Source organism: Protobothrops mucrosquamatus, unplaced genomic scaffold (genome assembly GCF_001527695.2).
Source record: "Protobothrops mucrosquamatus isolate PMUCROS unplaced genomic scaffold, P.Mucros_1.0 scaffold526, whole genome shotgun sequence".
NCBI lineage: Eukaryota > Metazoa > Chordata > Lepidosauria > Squamata > Viperidae > Protobothrops > Protobothrops mucrosquamatus.
Window position 1 is genome coordinate 828,467 of NW_015386834.1, and position 15,404 is coordinate 843,870.

Here is a 15,404-nt window from a genome sequence, read left to right on the forward strand (position 1 = left end):
CAAGCGGGTCTGACCTAGGGTGAATTTTAAATAGGGACAATTTTAAGGATTTTATCAAGACACAGCGACAAATATTTGGTTTTTAATTGGCTTTTAGAGGGGAAATGTTTTATATTGTTTTAATATGCTGTGAGCCGCCCTGAGTCCCATGGGGAGAAGGGCGGCATATAAGTTGAAATATAAATAAATAAATAAATAAGCAACGTAGTACCTTTCCTCTGTACAAAGCCAGTATTCATGAAAATAGTTCTTAGATTATTTATTTATTTATTTTCCACATTTATTATTTTTATACTGACATGCCTGAATTTTCTGGCTTAGGTTCTTTAATATTATATAATAAAATTTTATCTACACCTATAGAATAAAATATGTCATCTGTTCTAGTCTCCTTATTTTAAAGGAGATTGAGGAACAAGTATTAAAAATATTTGACATACTTCTTTTTGGCAAAATAAAAGCTTGTTCTTTTAGAGAAGTAGACATTCCCTATTGTTTGGGCTATGGTTTATTCAAGGAAATCAAAGAATATAGACTGACATAGGCAATGACGCCTGTAGAATTTGTCCAGTGATATGAATAAGGACAAGGACAGAGCTTGTCTCCAGTAGGGAACATGCCGTATTCAAGCTACTATAGCTAAACAGCAGCTGCTGCCTTCCCCATTTTCCTCTTTAAAAAAGCACAGTTAATAATCCATGGGATAAATACATCTGACACACTGCCAGCATTAATATCATGGTTAATTCACTGTGCTGTTGAAATAATATGTCACATACATAGAAATTGTTTGGCAAACAGAAGAAGAATTGAAGATTCCATGGTGCCATTAGCTAAAACAGCCTCCTAAATTTTGCACTCCGGATGACATGGGCCACATGGTCCAACATTCAATACGAGCATTAATATGGGTTGGGGGAGAGAGGAGGGGTTTTTATGTCTAAGGCATTTGAAGCTTATCAGTTGTGAGAAGACCAAGCTAGCATTTCCAGTAGAATTACTCAATTAAGTCACAGATCTCTTTTCAGTATTTGGATAGTAATAGCAGTTGAGAAATATTACCAGCAATTAGATTTGGTAGCATGCTGTGTGGTCCCATCTAGTTAAACCAACAACAAAAGAGATTGGTCTGAAAACAAGATTATTTATTTTGAAATATAGCATAGAATAGATATGTTGACCACCAGAAACCACTATGTCAGCAGTTTCATCCTATTTGGGATTTGTCAGGCTTGGATAGCAAGATGTTATTCTTTGGGGTCCAAATTCTTTACCAAGAATTGAATACAAGGATCTTCACCTTAGATGACTCTATACAGTGCTTTAGTTTTAAGAGTTGGCTGGGTCCTGGCACTCAAATGTTGCAGATATATATTAACTCTATCAGAATAGTATATTCAGTCCACCGTCTCTTAAGCTCTGAGAGCAGAGAAGGGACGTTGCATTATGTCATGACCTGTGTATTATTAGCCATGTACAATCCTATACACTTTGGTTTGAGAGCTTAAAGTAAGGTAGACAGTATGTACCATTCTAGTATAACAGATAAAGGAATACCTGCAGATTTTACTCCACTGGACTATTGGGGGCAATGCTCTCTCCATTTCAAGGCCATTGAACCAGCGCTGTCTGAAGACATTTCCACAGTCATGTGGTCAGCATGATGTCACAGAGCGTTGGTACCCTCTCACCAAAGTGGTACCTCTTTATCTATTCACATTTGCATGCTTTCAAACTGCTAGGATGGCAGGAGCTGGAGTGAGGAATAATAGATACTGCTATTATAACTTCTTTGCAGGAAAGGAAGTGAACTGTAAACTTTAAGTGTTTTGGTGTATTATCAGTCCAATTCAATGCTCGGTGCAAGAATTCAGAAAAAGGTTCTCCATTTAAAGGCACAAACAATACTGGGAGAGAATGGAACAAAAACTATCAATTAGTTTTTTCTTTGTATTGTTTTCCAGAATTCCTTTTTCTTGCCTAAAAGGTGCCTAGACCTGAAAAGGACTTCTGTTCTTCTGTCTCTGAATTTTCTAAATTCAAGCGTTTTAGTGTTTTGCTTGGGCCACCACACAAACACATCTTAAGGTTTCCTTTTCTTTTTTTAAAGAATCAACATATCAGACTTGTTTCCAATCATACTTTAAAAAATAAATAACAGATATGTTTTATTTACACTCAACTTTATTTACATATATCATTAAATATGAACAATACAGAGAAAGTTGTAATGTAAGCCAGAGCAAAGGAAACCCAAAAAACCCCCTCTCCAAACAAAAACAAAACACTACTGGTGGTTCTTACTCTTAAATCATAGTCTAGAAATTCAGAAGTCTGATTTAGTGTTAACAGTATACAATTAGTTCTGATGGAAGAAAAATACTTTTAAATGGATTTTGTTTGGTTAACTGCAGCACCCAAGACAATTAATAATGGACTATTTTAAAATGTGACAGTTTTTTTAACCTGCAAAAAATGTGTGCTCTTTTTTAACAGTAATGTTCTATCGAGTCCTACACATTTATACTCATAAAATAAGATTTGGAAACATATATAAATTTCAGCGGAGCATCATTAAAACATTGAACAGAAGATTCCACAGATTTTAAAATGTTACAATATATATAAACAATATATATCTAAAAAAGCAACCAATTGAGCAAGAAAGACTATTTTTTGTTCTGAGGATATAGCGTTCTACTTATGATTTCCCAAAACAGATCAAACAAAACTATGTTCAAATGACCTGTCAATGCTCTTTAACATGGTGCTTACTTCTTTGGTCTTAAGTACAATAATATTTTTGATGCTACACCCAGTTTTATTATAGCCAGTCAGCCTTTCTACAATATGATGCTTTCGGCCTTTCTGGCTGGGAATTCAAAGATCCGTGGGTCTGACACAGAGCAGAGGACATCAGATGGGGAAAGGTTAGCAAGGAACATGAAGCGGCACTACCAAAGGATTCCATTCTACTTCTGGATGATAGAAAAAGTATCTCACAGGAATAAATCATGGCAGCCCGTTGCTTGTGCTCTTAGAAATGTGCTACTGTATGCAATGTAATTTGTAAGCTTCAAATCTGTGACCAGATAGAACTGAACAGGATAAAAGTGGGAGCAGGAGATAGAAAATGTATCTTGGTGAAAAGCTAGGCCATTGCTGCTCCTTTTCAGAATTGGTTATAGACACATTGTTCTTGTTATTTATCTACTTCAACACTTTCATCTCATAGAGTACACAACTGCAAAAATAGAAGCATCCTATTTATTTACAATATATATACACACATACACAAATTAAACATTTCCTACAACATAACTGCATAGATTTTGGTTCTTGTTGTTGCTGCGGTTGTTAAATAAAAGAGAAACAGATTCAGGGATATGCACGTATGTGAGTGCCAAGGTCCTATCAGCCTTCAATATTTAGCAACATTTATTTTTTATCTTCACATTTTGATAACTGAAGGTCTTAAATTGAGGAACAATGGATACATTCAGTTAAAAAGAAAGACACAGGAAAACATTGTCCAGATGCGAAGTAGAATCCTCAGCAATGTTTGTTTCTGAATAAGGAAAGACTGCCTGATCAAGAGACATTTTAAAAGCAATTTAAGTTAATACAAACTATTGTAATGGCATAAACTGTATTTGAAAAAAATGACAGAACTAGTACTAAGAAAAGAAATATGCAAGAAATGTGTCTTCAATTAATACAGACAGTATTTGGTGTTCCCATAAATAGTTCAATATCATACCTAAGGGAATGGGTTATATATTTCGCTATCCACTCTTAATATCCTCTGCATACCCTGGACCAACTATTATAATCTGTAAAAGTGATTCTTCCAGAACTGTAATATGGAAATGGTGAGGGGGAAATATTCTCTTTACAAAAATTGCTCAGTTAGGATGCAATTTTGTAGTCTCTGGAAGGAGGCACCAGAAATTGGAAACCAGGCAGATTAATCAATGCCCAGTGAGCTTCTATGGCTGGGAGAACATCTTGGAGGAAAGGTATGGAAACACAGGAACCCATGATCCATAGCATAGAATGTATGCCAACTCTGAAGCTCATATACAGAAACAACAGGGAAATCCTGTTATTCAAAACAAACATGAGTAGGAATATATGGAAAAACTCAAAGAGTTCCTCTCCCTTATTTCTGCCCTGCTGAGAAAATTACAGCAAGGTGTTGTGCTTATTAAACACTCCAGTGTTATAGCACTCCAAAAGCACAGCCACAGTGGAATAGCTTATTCCTCAATGTCAGGAACTTCAAGATGTATGGATGCCAAGTCCCACAACTCTCCAGTATGTTGGCTGGAGAATTGTAGAAATTGAAGTCTAGACTTCTAAAAGTTCTTGAGGTTGAGAACCACTGGCTAATACTTAGGAAAAAAACCCTTTATAATTTTAGAATTTAAGATCTTTGCTGGGTAGTCAAGCCCAAAGTCTTAGTAGTTCACCATTTCTTTTCTGTGGGAAAGCCAAGAGAATGCACTGAAAAGAGCTGTATTTTTGTAGTAATTAGATTGGCATGGTTGGGATGGAATGAATGAATTAATTCTATATCCTTTCTGGGTATGGAATTTGGAAACAGTTGTCTATATACTTATAACAACCAAAAATTCCTCCAAGAAGCATTTTAAATGCCTTCTAATTGTAAAGCAATGAAAAAATAGCTCTTTTTTTTTATAACGCAAAGGCAGGACAAGGAAAGAGTTGGAATTCTCTCTTCTTTTAAATTTCTTTATGTAAGGACATCCATGGGGCAAGAGATGTCAAAGTAGTCTAATGAAGAGACTTATACAGGTAATCCTCAACTTACGACCACAGTTGAGCCCAACATTTATGTTGCTAAGCAAGGCAGTTGTTAAGTAAGTTGTGCCCCATTTTATGACCTTCTTTGCCACAGTTGTTAAGTAAATCACTGCAGTTAAGTGAATCATGGTTGTTAAGCAAATCTGGCTTCCTCCATTGATTTCGTTTGTTGGAAGTTGTCTAGGAAAGTTATAAATGATAATCACATGACCCTAGGACAGTGCAACTATGATACAAACTTTTATCACCATAGGGATGCTGCAACAGTCATAAGTGTGAAAACTAGTCATAAGCTACTTTTTTCAGTGCCACTGAATGGCCAGTAAATGAATGGTTGCAAGTCGAAGACAACCTGCACCATAAGTGCTGCTCCTTTCTTACATGTGTCACACACATCCAAAATGGGCTCAACACAGCTTTCATCATTTTAGCAAAAGCAGCAGGATCCCACATACACCCATGTTCCATAGAATGTATTATAATAAAAAAATATAGAAATCAAGCGTGGCTTCCAAAAAGTTTTTTCACCTCTTTTATCAGCAGAGGCCATAGAAAGCATTTTTATTTAATGTATTGGGTCTCTGTGTGTGCACTTCCTGTGGCATCTGTGTGTTGTGTGGAGAGGGTGGGCTATGCATATTCCGCTCTGGGCATGTCATCAGGAGAGCTGAGAATGGAGCAGATGTCAGTATGCTGAGATAGGATGCCTGGAGGGAATTTCCTAGGGTTTTATTTTTTGCCTGATTCAACCCTTTTAACTAGATCTTTCTTTTTCAGCTACACCTTCCTATACCAAATATATCTCTGCTTTATTCATGTTTCAGGGAGTAATCATCACAATGTAAAGGATAAAAGATAAATGGATTGATTTTCCCACCCATTCCCTTATTTCTTCCCAGCACTCTTTTGAGTTGGAAATAGCAATAGCACTTAGACTTATACGCTGCTTCATAGTGCTTTTACAACCCTCTCTAAGTGGTTTACAGAGTCAGCATATAGCCCCAAACAGACTGGGTCCTCATTTTACTGACCTCAGAGGATGGAAGGTTGAGTCAACCTTGAGCCAGTCAGCATTGATAATACATTCTTCTTCTGGAACTGCATATTATAATATTGAAGAAATTAGCTGTCCCTAAGCTAGTTAATATTTAATTTGCACAACAGTTTGTCATTCTCACACCATGATCTAGATGGGAAACTCTGCTGTAACATGTTGTGAACTATTGCTCTTCATTGCAAATGGTGGGTAATTTGCCTTCCAGCAAATCAGAACATTACAGTAAATTCCCAAAGAGTTTATGATAATCACTAGGATATTTTATGTTAGAAAATTTTGTTCAATTTTAAGAAAAAAGTCATATGTAGTACAAACCCTGAAAAACAGCTTGCTTTTTTGTATTATCCTTCAAATTGGCCTAATGCCAGTGTAGGAAATCTCATTTCATTATCTTTTTGGCCCCAGCATTGTCTATGCAAAATAAACCTATTACTGACTTACTTCACAATGTGATTGTGAAGAAAAGTGCTTTGTAAAAATCATAAGCAGTAAGAAACTCTGAATACATTCTTAAAAGCAACAAAAAACCACAAAAAGAGTATCAGGCCCATCACTATTCTAGAGCCTGAACCAGCTATACACAAGATGGTCTAAAAATACTCATAATGAAAGGACAAATATCATAATAAAAAGGATTATAAGCTTCTTTGTACTTGATAGCAAGCTCTGAAAAAATTCTGGATGCAACCCAGAGAACCCACCAAGTTATCTTTATAAATGCCAACATGTCCTGTATTCTTTCTTTTCATGAACTGCAGACTCTTGAACTATGGACAACCTCTGTACCAGAGGTCAATAGATGGCATTCTCAATTGCATTCTTAAGCTGCATACTGCCAGTAAAATCTATTTACCAACCAATAAAGATGTCTATTATTATGCCAGGTGCCAATTGTAATGTTCTCTTCATTGATGCTAGAAGAAATCTCTACTGTATTGCTGAAGAAAAAGTCTCTCCTTTTTATTAATTATATGATTTTGGCAAGACAATTATCAGTATCTATTTTACTATATGATACTAAGATAGACTTTTTGATGGACCAGTATGTATTTTCATTGGCAACAGCTTTTTTGTTGTTACTGTTCTTGTAACAGCAAAAGAGAGTTTTAAATTCTCCTAACCAGAAGATCATGACTACAGCAAAACAAAGTATAATATATATATTGAGAATAACGTAATCCTGGCACGAAGAAATTTTATATTTCACACACCTTACCTCTGGATCTGTTTCTTTTTATTTTAGTATATTTTAATTCAAATAATATTGTCTCGGGACAGGGAGACAAGGTGCAATTTCCTGGGAGACTACTTTGAAAATGGGTACACATGCATAAATATCTCCCACAAGGATAACTGAGCTTAAATAATTAGTCTTTGTCTACTAATACCAAAAGACTCCATAGAGTCCATATGTGACCAAATACTAGTTATCTATCTAATCATTAACCACATTACTGCACCAGTATAATCAGGGGGATACAAAATTATTTTCAGGAATGAGGAGATCTACTTTGAATCAGGATAATGGATTTTAGCTGAAAATCAGAAGAAATATTCATGTGCAATATATGAAGTAGTAGAAGATATTCTTCAGCTATTTCATTACCATTTACTCCATACATAAGACCTATGACCAATGCGATTTGTGAAATTGTTCTGACCACTGTAATAATACTGACGCAAAATTTATAAATTAACAACTGTCTCCTGTGGAAAAATATGCAGTGATGATTAATTCTTGTTTGTTTAATAGAGGACATTTCTGATGAGTAGGACATACTGGCAAAATGGATGACTGGTCATTTTTGTGAACAGCAAGGAGATAATGTATTCTTCTTGGTATCTCACTGACCTTCAGTGGCATTGTCTTGAATGCACCCAATCATAGATGACAAGAGGAATGCTTACCATGGAAAATAAAATCCCTAATGCCAAAAAGAGGGAAGCCTAGAACCAAAACGAGATATTATTTACATTGATTTACATGCAACAGTAGGCTCCAACCTGAGACCCAGAGTATAGTTCTTAAAGATATTTAAAAGTTGCTACCACAAATTTTGCATTGGAAGAAGGCAAAATTTTTCAAATGCATGAGCAATATCCTATTAATTATTCTTACTTTATTTAAAAGTAAACTATTTAGAAATACATTCCTAGGCATGGGATTCAAAGGGAAAGTGTGGTCCTCAATTTGGGAAAAGCTGCACACTATAATGATTAGCCAATTGAGAATGGGCTTTAAATCTAAGAAAAAATATGTTCATGGGAAAGGCAGGAAAGCCAACATACAATCAATTCATCTCTAATTATGTCAACAATTCATGGATAAATATATCTCACAATTTAATTCAGCGATGTGCAAAATGTTTCTAATTTGCTTTATCTTGCATTCTAAATGTAGTCCTGTTTTGAGTTTAAAACAAGTATTTTGTTTTTAAAATAGATAGTTCAACTATTTTGGAAATGACTTTGAATTTATTTCAGAATATGTAATCTTGGCCCTGTTGGGCATCTCTGAATTTTGTTCCTGCATTCCCAATATCCTTGGTTTCTGTTGCCTTGTATTGGGCAAAGGCTATCAAATGAGAAACCTGTTTTAAGTTTGAAAGCACCATCTGTGATTAAGAACTCTGTATAATTAGGTTCTCTTCTTTAAATCTTCATTCTTATTCATAAGCAGTGCAAGCAATTTACTGCAGATCATTTTGAGATACTCAGGTACAGCCATTTGCAAACAAATATTTATCTTTGTTGCCTTCTGACATGAATGTGGCTTATTTAGCCGTTTGTGTACTGGCAGGATCCAGGATTGTTCACTCTAGTGAAAAAGTATGTTTTACCTTTGTTACACTTTCACAGTACAGCTTTTAATGTTTAATGAAGGATAACAAATCATGCTAACTTACCCAAATTCTCTGAATCAGTTTTGAAGCATCTTGATGGGTGATTTTCAAATAGAGTGAAGATGGAAGAATAAAAATTAACATATTGGCAGATGTTGTTCCTATGACAATCAGAAACATTTTGGTATTATAATAAACAATGTACAAGTCTAAGCCTAACAAAGGGAGGAAATCTTAAATATATTTAGCATACTGTACCTACAACTCCAAAAATATCCTTCATGGAAGGTATAAAAATAACCAACAGGTTAATGATCATCAAAAGGATCAATGTAACTACAATGTGTTGGCATAAATGAAATTTGGTTTTTCTAGCAAGCTCAAATATAGATGAACGAACCTATGGAAGAAAAAAAAGAAATCTGTTAGGCAAAGTGTTTCATGGGACAGACATCCTTTTATTAACTCTCCTTCAGTATTATACTCTGTGTTCACTTAGAGGAATTAATATATTGTTATATTTGTGAGTATCAGCATTTTCAATCCAATTGCTATTTATTTCAGCTAGAGCTTTTTATGCTATCACAACTTGTTCTAATAAAACATTAAAATTTTGCTTGAAATTTGCTTTTTGCCAGGTTTAAAATATTTAATCTCTCATACGAAGCAGAATTTTCATGTGAAATTATTAAAGAAAGGAGGGGAACAGTGAACACTTCTTATTTTTATAGTATATAATATTTTACTTTCCACTTTTTGATAAATATTTGAACCCATATTATAAGAGGGTATGATTGCCTTTGAGTTCTGATTGTTCAGGAATTCAGAAGAGGCTTGACTCGACTACCTGGGGAATCCCATATAGTCTTCTATAAAATACTGCAGTAAGAGTGCTTGGGTGATATAAACACATCAGATTAGCTCTTAACTTTCCTGAATCCCAGTTTGTTTCTAGTTCCAACTCAAGGGGTACTTCTAATCTATAAAACTCTTCCATTTGTGGAACCTGAAGGAATCTTTTTTTGAATGTTCCTATTTGTGCCATGGCCAGCCTCAAAGACCTGCTTGGGATGACTTCTTATGCTGAGGTATGACAGAAAGTTACCCAGGAACAAGCCTTTACATTGGTTGACTCCCCAAATTTGAAATGCCTTCCCCAGCAAAGTAAGGCTACTGTTGTTTTTATCTGCTGTAACAATGATTTTAAACTTTTTATTGTTGCTTGCGTTCTTGTTGTTGTTTTAATATTTACTTTTCATATCATTCTGTATTTTATAAAATTCTTTCATATATGCTTTATGAATTGCTTTGATTATAAACATCTTCATGATTTTTTTAAAATTGGAAGTGATACAGGTAGTCCTTGACGTACAACCACAATTGAGCCCAAAATTTATGTCATTAAGAGAGACATTTGTTAAGTGAGTTTTGCACCATTTTACGACCTTTCTTGCCACAGTTGTTAAGGGAATCACTGCAGTTGTTAAGTTAATAACATAGTTGTTAAGTGAATCTGGCTTCCCCATTGACTTTGCTTGTAAGAAGTTTGCAAAAGATGATCGCATGATCTGGAGACAATGCAACCGTCATAAATATGAACCAGTTCCCAAGCATTCGAGTTTTGATTACCTGATCATGGGGATGCTGCAATTGTTGTAAGTATGAAAAATGCTCATAAGTCACTTTTTTCAGTGCTGTTGTACTTTGAATGGTCACTAAACAAATTGTCCTAAGTCGAGGACTACCTATACTTCCCAATTTTAATGTTTAAAATAAATGCATAGAATGCTAGTTTGATCTTCTGCATTATATCAGCTTTTCTAAATCAGCCATACTGAAAACTACTATAATTTCCATTAATTTTATAATGCTCATCAATGAGCAATGTCCGGGGATGATGGGATTTATGCCCTAATACAGTCTGGATTTGTGGAAGGCTAAACAACATCACTAGCTGTCATCAACGTTCCTGTTTTAATATTTAAGCATTGACAAGGAGCACCAGCAATTACTTATGTCAGAGTAAAGACACTTCAACATTCCAAATCACTTTAAGCATTCTAGCCTTCAGAGTATCTATCTATCAGAGAACAAGGAGGGGAGGGAGGAAAATGAAAGGTGCAAACAACTGTAATGCAGAATGAGTCAGCTGCGTATCAAATCATATTCATGAACCAAAACAGCCCATAAATAGAACTCCATGGAGTAAATGGGAAAATAGACAATTAGGTAATAGGGACTTGAAAAGAAAAAGAAAGGAAAATTGAGTTGAGCTATAGCTCCTTTGTTCATATGGGAAAGATGATTTAAGTATTAAAGATGGCTCAGTGCCTGAATTGTTTTTGCAGCTTGATAGGTATATTATTTTATAGGTATATTATTTATTTATAGGTATATTATTTATTAGACAATTGATAATTAAATGTCAATTGGTTTACTGAAAATAGAAATAGCAAGTTCTTAATCATATTTATTTTTAGAAAAAAAATATTTTCAGCATTGCAAATATTTGGAATTTAGAAGGCTGGGGATAGATGTTAACTTGTGACCTATTCTTGCCAAAACAAAAACTAAATAAGGAAGCAAAAATTCAGTTCTTGTATTAGGAACTGCCAATCTATTAACAAATGGACAGAAAATTCCAACTTACAGTGAAAAACAACACGGGGACTGTGAGTATGACTGCAACAATGACGGCAACACGAACAGTTAAGACAAGGATGTCATCCTTATTCTGGTATTTGTGAAGCAAATCTGACTGTACAGATTCTGCAGGGAAAACAATGATAGAGCTGTTCTAGCAGTCAGATAATTAATACAAGCTGCCATTTAGTAAGAAACATCTCAAACAACATGATTTAATCTTTTGAAATGAGGCTGGTGAATCACCCTTTCAAATTGAATTGTCAGAATGGTTCAGCGCATCAAACTGTGTGGGATCCATTTGTATCTGCTAACAGAGACTTGGCCTCAGTAATTCAATATTCAATGAATGTGGTTGTTTGCTTTTTCTTAATTGATTCAGAAGTGAGAATCTACATGATTTTCTAATTCAAATTAATTTTCTGATCCAAATTTCAAATTTAAATCAAAGTTTAGGTGATTAGCATTATAATATTCTATATGTTCCTTTTCAGAACCCTGAAACAAATGCTAAGATGAATAAATATGTATTGCAGAGCTAGAAATTTATGCTAATAACTAGACAACCTGTGGCCATTGGGTCATTGTTTCAGAGATATTTCCTTACCTAAAGAGAGAAAAAGAATGACCATGGGTGGGTTGGTGGGCAAAAAAGGAGTGGGAGCCAGCTTCCCTATAGAGTTTCCTTGTGGAAAGCTAGCAGGGAGCAACAGAAGCTTCCTTCCTTCCTTCCTTCCTTCCTTCCTTCCTTCCTTCCCTCCTTTTGCTTGGAGAAGTGGGGAAGCCAATAGGAAGTTCCAAGTCCAAGGCCAGCAGACAAGTATGTGACTGCCATTGGTTGGGTGTGAGAATGAGAATGACGTCAGAAATGGTACATGGAGGTGTGTGTGTGAGATACTGTGTGGGTTGGGAAGAGGATGTTGGTGTTTACTAGAGATACCATCCAGGGATGGTGTACAGATGGGAGTGTGTAGAGTATGATATGCAGGTCAAGAGATGGTGAGTGGGGTTACAGGAAGGGTGTATAGGGGTGCCCAAGAGGTGCTGCATGGATTGGGCAATGCGCATGGGAGGGGCATGGTTTGGAGAAGGGTGTGTGGTTGTACGAGAGGTGCTGCACTGGTCAGGCAAGATGCTCATAAGGGATGGTGTAGGTCACCAAGAATGCATGGGAGTGCTCAAGAGGAAAAGACATGAAGGGGGCAGCGTGGGTCAAGGAAGGTGTGCAGGGGCATGGCCAGTGGTGGGATTCAGCCAGTTTATACTGGTTCAGCAGAACCGGTAGCTAATTTTTTGTTGACTTCAGGAAACCGGCTGAAGCCCTAGCCCTTTTTCACAAGGCCCAGAATGGACTGCTGGAAGTGTGTGGATGCCACTTCCGGAAGTCCGTTGAGCCTCGGAGGCCTGGGAGAGGCCTCCCAGGCCCAGAATGACCCACCAAAAGTGTGTGGATGCCACTTCTGGAAGTCTGTTCTGAGCCTCGGAGGCCTGGGGGAGGCTTCCCAGGCCCAGAATGGCCCATTGGAAGTGCGTGGACACCACTTCCGGAAGTTTATTCTGAGGCTCGGAGGCCTGGGGGAGGCCTCCCAGGCCCAGAACGGCCCACTGGAAGTGAATGGATGCCACTTCTGGAAGTCCGTTCTGAGCAGGGGAAGTCTCCCAGGCCCAGAATGGACTTCCGGAACTGGTTGTTCAGGTATTTGAATCCCACCACTGGGCGTGGCACAGGTTGGCGGAACACAAAAGGGAGTGGCATGGACTGGGAAGGGCTTACAGAGATCCTGTTCCTCTCTCCCTTCCTGCCTTCCTTTCTTCTTTCCTTCCTTCATTTATTAAAATCAAATTTACTAAACTTTATCAAATTTCATTTCTCAAATTTATATGCCATTCATCTTGCGATTTGAGGTGACACTGAATGGCTAAGGCTTCCCCCTTCCCTTAAGTATAAGTGGCTGTTATTGTGTGTGTGTGTGGGGGGGAACTGCTAGACTGGCTGAGAAACTGCCATGGAACATTGAAAATGAAGATCATGTGACCACAATCCAGTCCAGCAGCACAGCAGCATCAATATTGAAACAGCCACAACTTTCCCAAATTTCACTTCATTGGGAGTCATGGGTCCCAAATTTGGATACAAGAAAGAGTGGGTAGAATATCCAGATAAGAAAATGTCCTTTTCAAATTAAGCATACACCTCCTAATCTGGATGCTACTTTCTGTACAAAGAAGGAAAAAAATGGCAACACACATTTTATAAAATTCATCTTTGAGGGCTATAATGTTTGAATTATAGTTTAATCATTATTGGCCTCAGTTGCTTGCTTTAAAAAGTATTATGAGGTCAAGAACAAGTTACCTAAAATATCATGCATGCTAGGAAAGACTGAATACATACATACCATAAAATGTCAAGTAGCCAAAAATAGCAGTTAAAAAGTACATGACAAACATGGCAAAGAAAGATATTTTTGTAACCATCTGCATTCTTTTCTGGGAATGACTGTAAAAAAAAAGGGTAGGGGAAGGAAAGGAATGAAGAGATAAATGAATATTGGTGGTATTATTCAATTATTATTTTCATTCAGAGGCTGCCCAACACCTCAGCAACATTTATTAAACTTTAATACATGCTCATAGACACTATACCATTTACTACAGAGGTCTCCAACCTTTCCAGACTCACAGCCCAGAGGGAAGGAGACCAGGTTCCAAACTGGTGCGTGCGCACATGCAAATGGGGCCATGCACACCGGCGTGACATTAGCAGCCCCGTTTGCGCATGCACAAATGGGCCACGCACACCCGCCTGGCACTAGCATTCCTGTTTGTGCCTGTGCGCATATGCAAACGGGGCCGTGGGTGCTAGCGTGAGTGAGGGGAGTGCGCGTGCATGTGTGCACTGGCCAGCCATTTCCACGGCCCACTGGCCAAGAGGCCACAGCCCAGTAGTGGGCCGTTGACCATAGATTGGGGACCCCTGATTTACTATACTCATTTATAGATAAAATGAGTATTAATGTGACAGTTATGAAGGATAGTAAAAACCAATTTTTCCATCTTAATCTGTTGGAATATTCATGAGCAGGAAGAGTCATGTGGTAACTCAGTCAGCCAATGTGAGAAAAATGCTACTGAGTCTGTGCAGAAAAGGTATTGAGTTAGGAGCTGGATTTTGTCTCAGTCTCGGGTCTGTCTCTGTATCTCTCTGTAAGAAGTCTTCATTGTGCTATGTTGCTGTAAAGAAGAATGTATGGTATTGTAAATATTTTGATATGAATATAAATAAGTTATTTGAATCAGCTAAAATGCAGTCAACTGTGAGAGCTTCTGATTTATTTTTTCACCAATAGAGAAATTAAAATTCTCTAACAGGTTATGGGCCCAGAACTTACTAAGGACTGTGTTGTAATTTAAAGCTGGAAGAAATTTCCTGTGTTTAGAAAGTATAAAAACAAGGCAGAATTAGCAGAATGGCTGCAATGGAATTTAAGGAAAGCTCTGTGCCTGGTTTGGGCCAGGTGTCGTTACTCAGAAACCTGACAATTACATTGTGTGGGCTGCAAAAATGGAATGTTTGCTGAAAGCTAAAGAGCTGTAGTATATCGTAGAAAATCCACCACAAGTGTTTGCAGCTGCTGATAAGAAAAGTCATGATCGAGCAATGGCTTATCTCATCTTGAATTTAGATGATGAACAATTTCTAAATGTTGCAAATTTAAAGACTGCAAAGGAGATTTGGTTGAAATTGAGAGCTGTGCACGTGAATTTTTCTGCATGCAATATAGTGCAATTGTCAAGAAAACTTTACAGGGCCTGTTTGCAACCAGGCAAATAAAACAGTTTAGATAAAACGTGGGACACAGTTTCTGCTATATTTGAGTGCAAAGAAGAGAAGGACTTAAATTTTGAGGCTTTAAAGGCATGTTTGCTTAATGAAGAAGAAAAGCACAATTTCAGGAGTAGCCACGAGGAGAAATTCCTGAGGAGGGGGTCCAGACTGCAAGTCTCCAGAGGAGAAGGAACAAGCAGCAGAT

General features: G+C 37.0%; 1 protein-coding gene across 1 annotated transcript in view; it reads right to left on the reverse strand.

Annotated features, from left to right (window-relative positions):
• Positions 1 to 2,177: 2,177 nt before the first annotated feature.
• Positions 2,178 to 15,404, reverse strand: part of SLC38A1 (solute carrier family 38 member 1) — a 137,720-nt gene continuing 124,493 nt past the window's right edge. Inside the window, exons 12-17 of the mRNA XM_015816905.2 lie at positions 13,770 to 13,870; positions 11,378 to 11,496; positions 8,986 to 9,127; positions 8,791 to 8,888; positions 7,737 to 7,831; positions 2,178 to 3,244 (exon numbers count right to left, since the gene is read on the reverse strand). Coding sequence (XP_015672391.1) covers positions 7,739 to 7,831; positions 8,791 to 8,888; positions 8,986 to 9,127; positions 11,378 to 11,496; positions 13,770 to 13,870 — 553 coding nt within the window. The 3' untranslated portion in view covers positions 2,178 to 3,244; positions 7,737 to 7,738. The remainder of the gene's footprint in view (positions 3,245 to 7,736; positions 7,832 to 8,790; positions 8,889 to 8,985; positions 9,128 to 11,377; positions 11,497 to 13,769; positions 13,871 to 15,404) is intronic.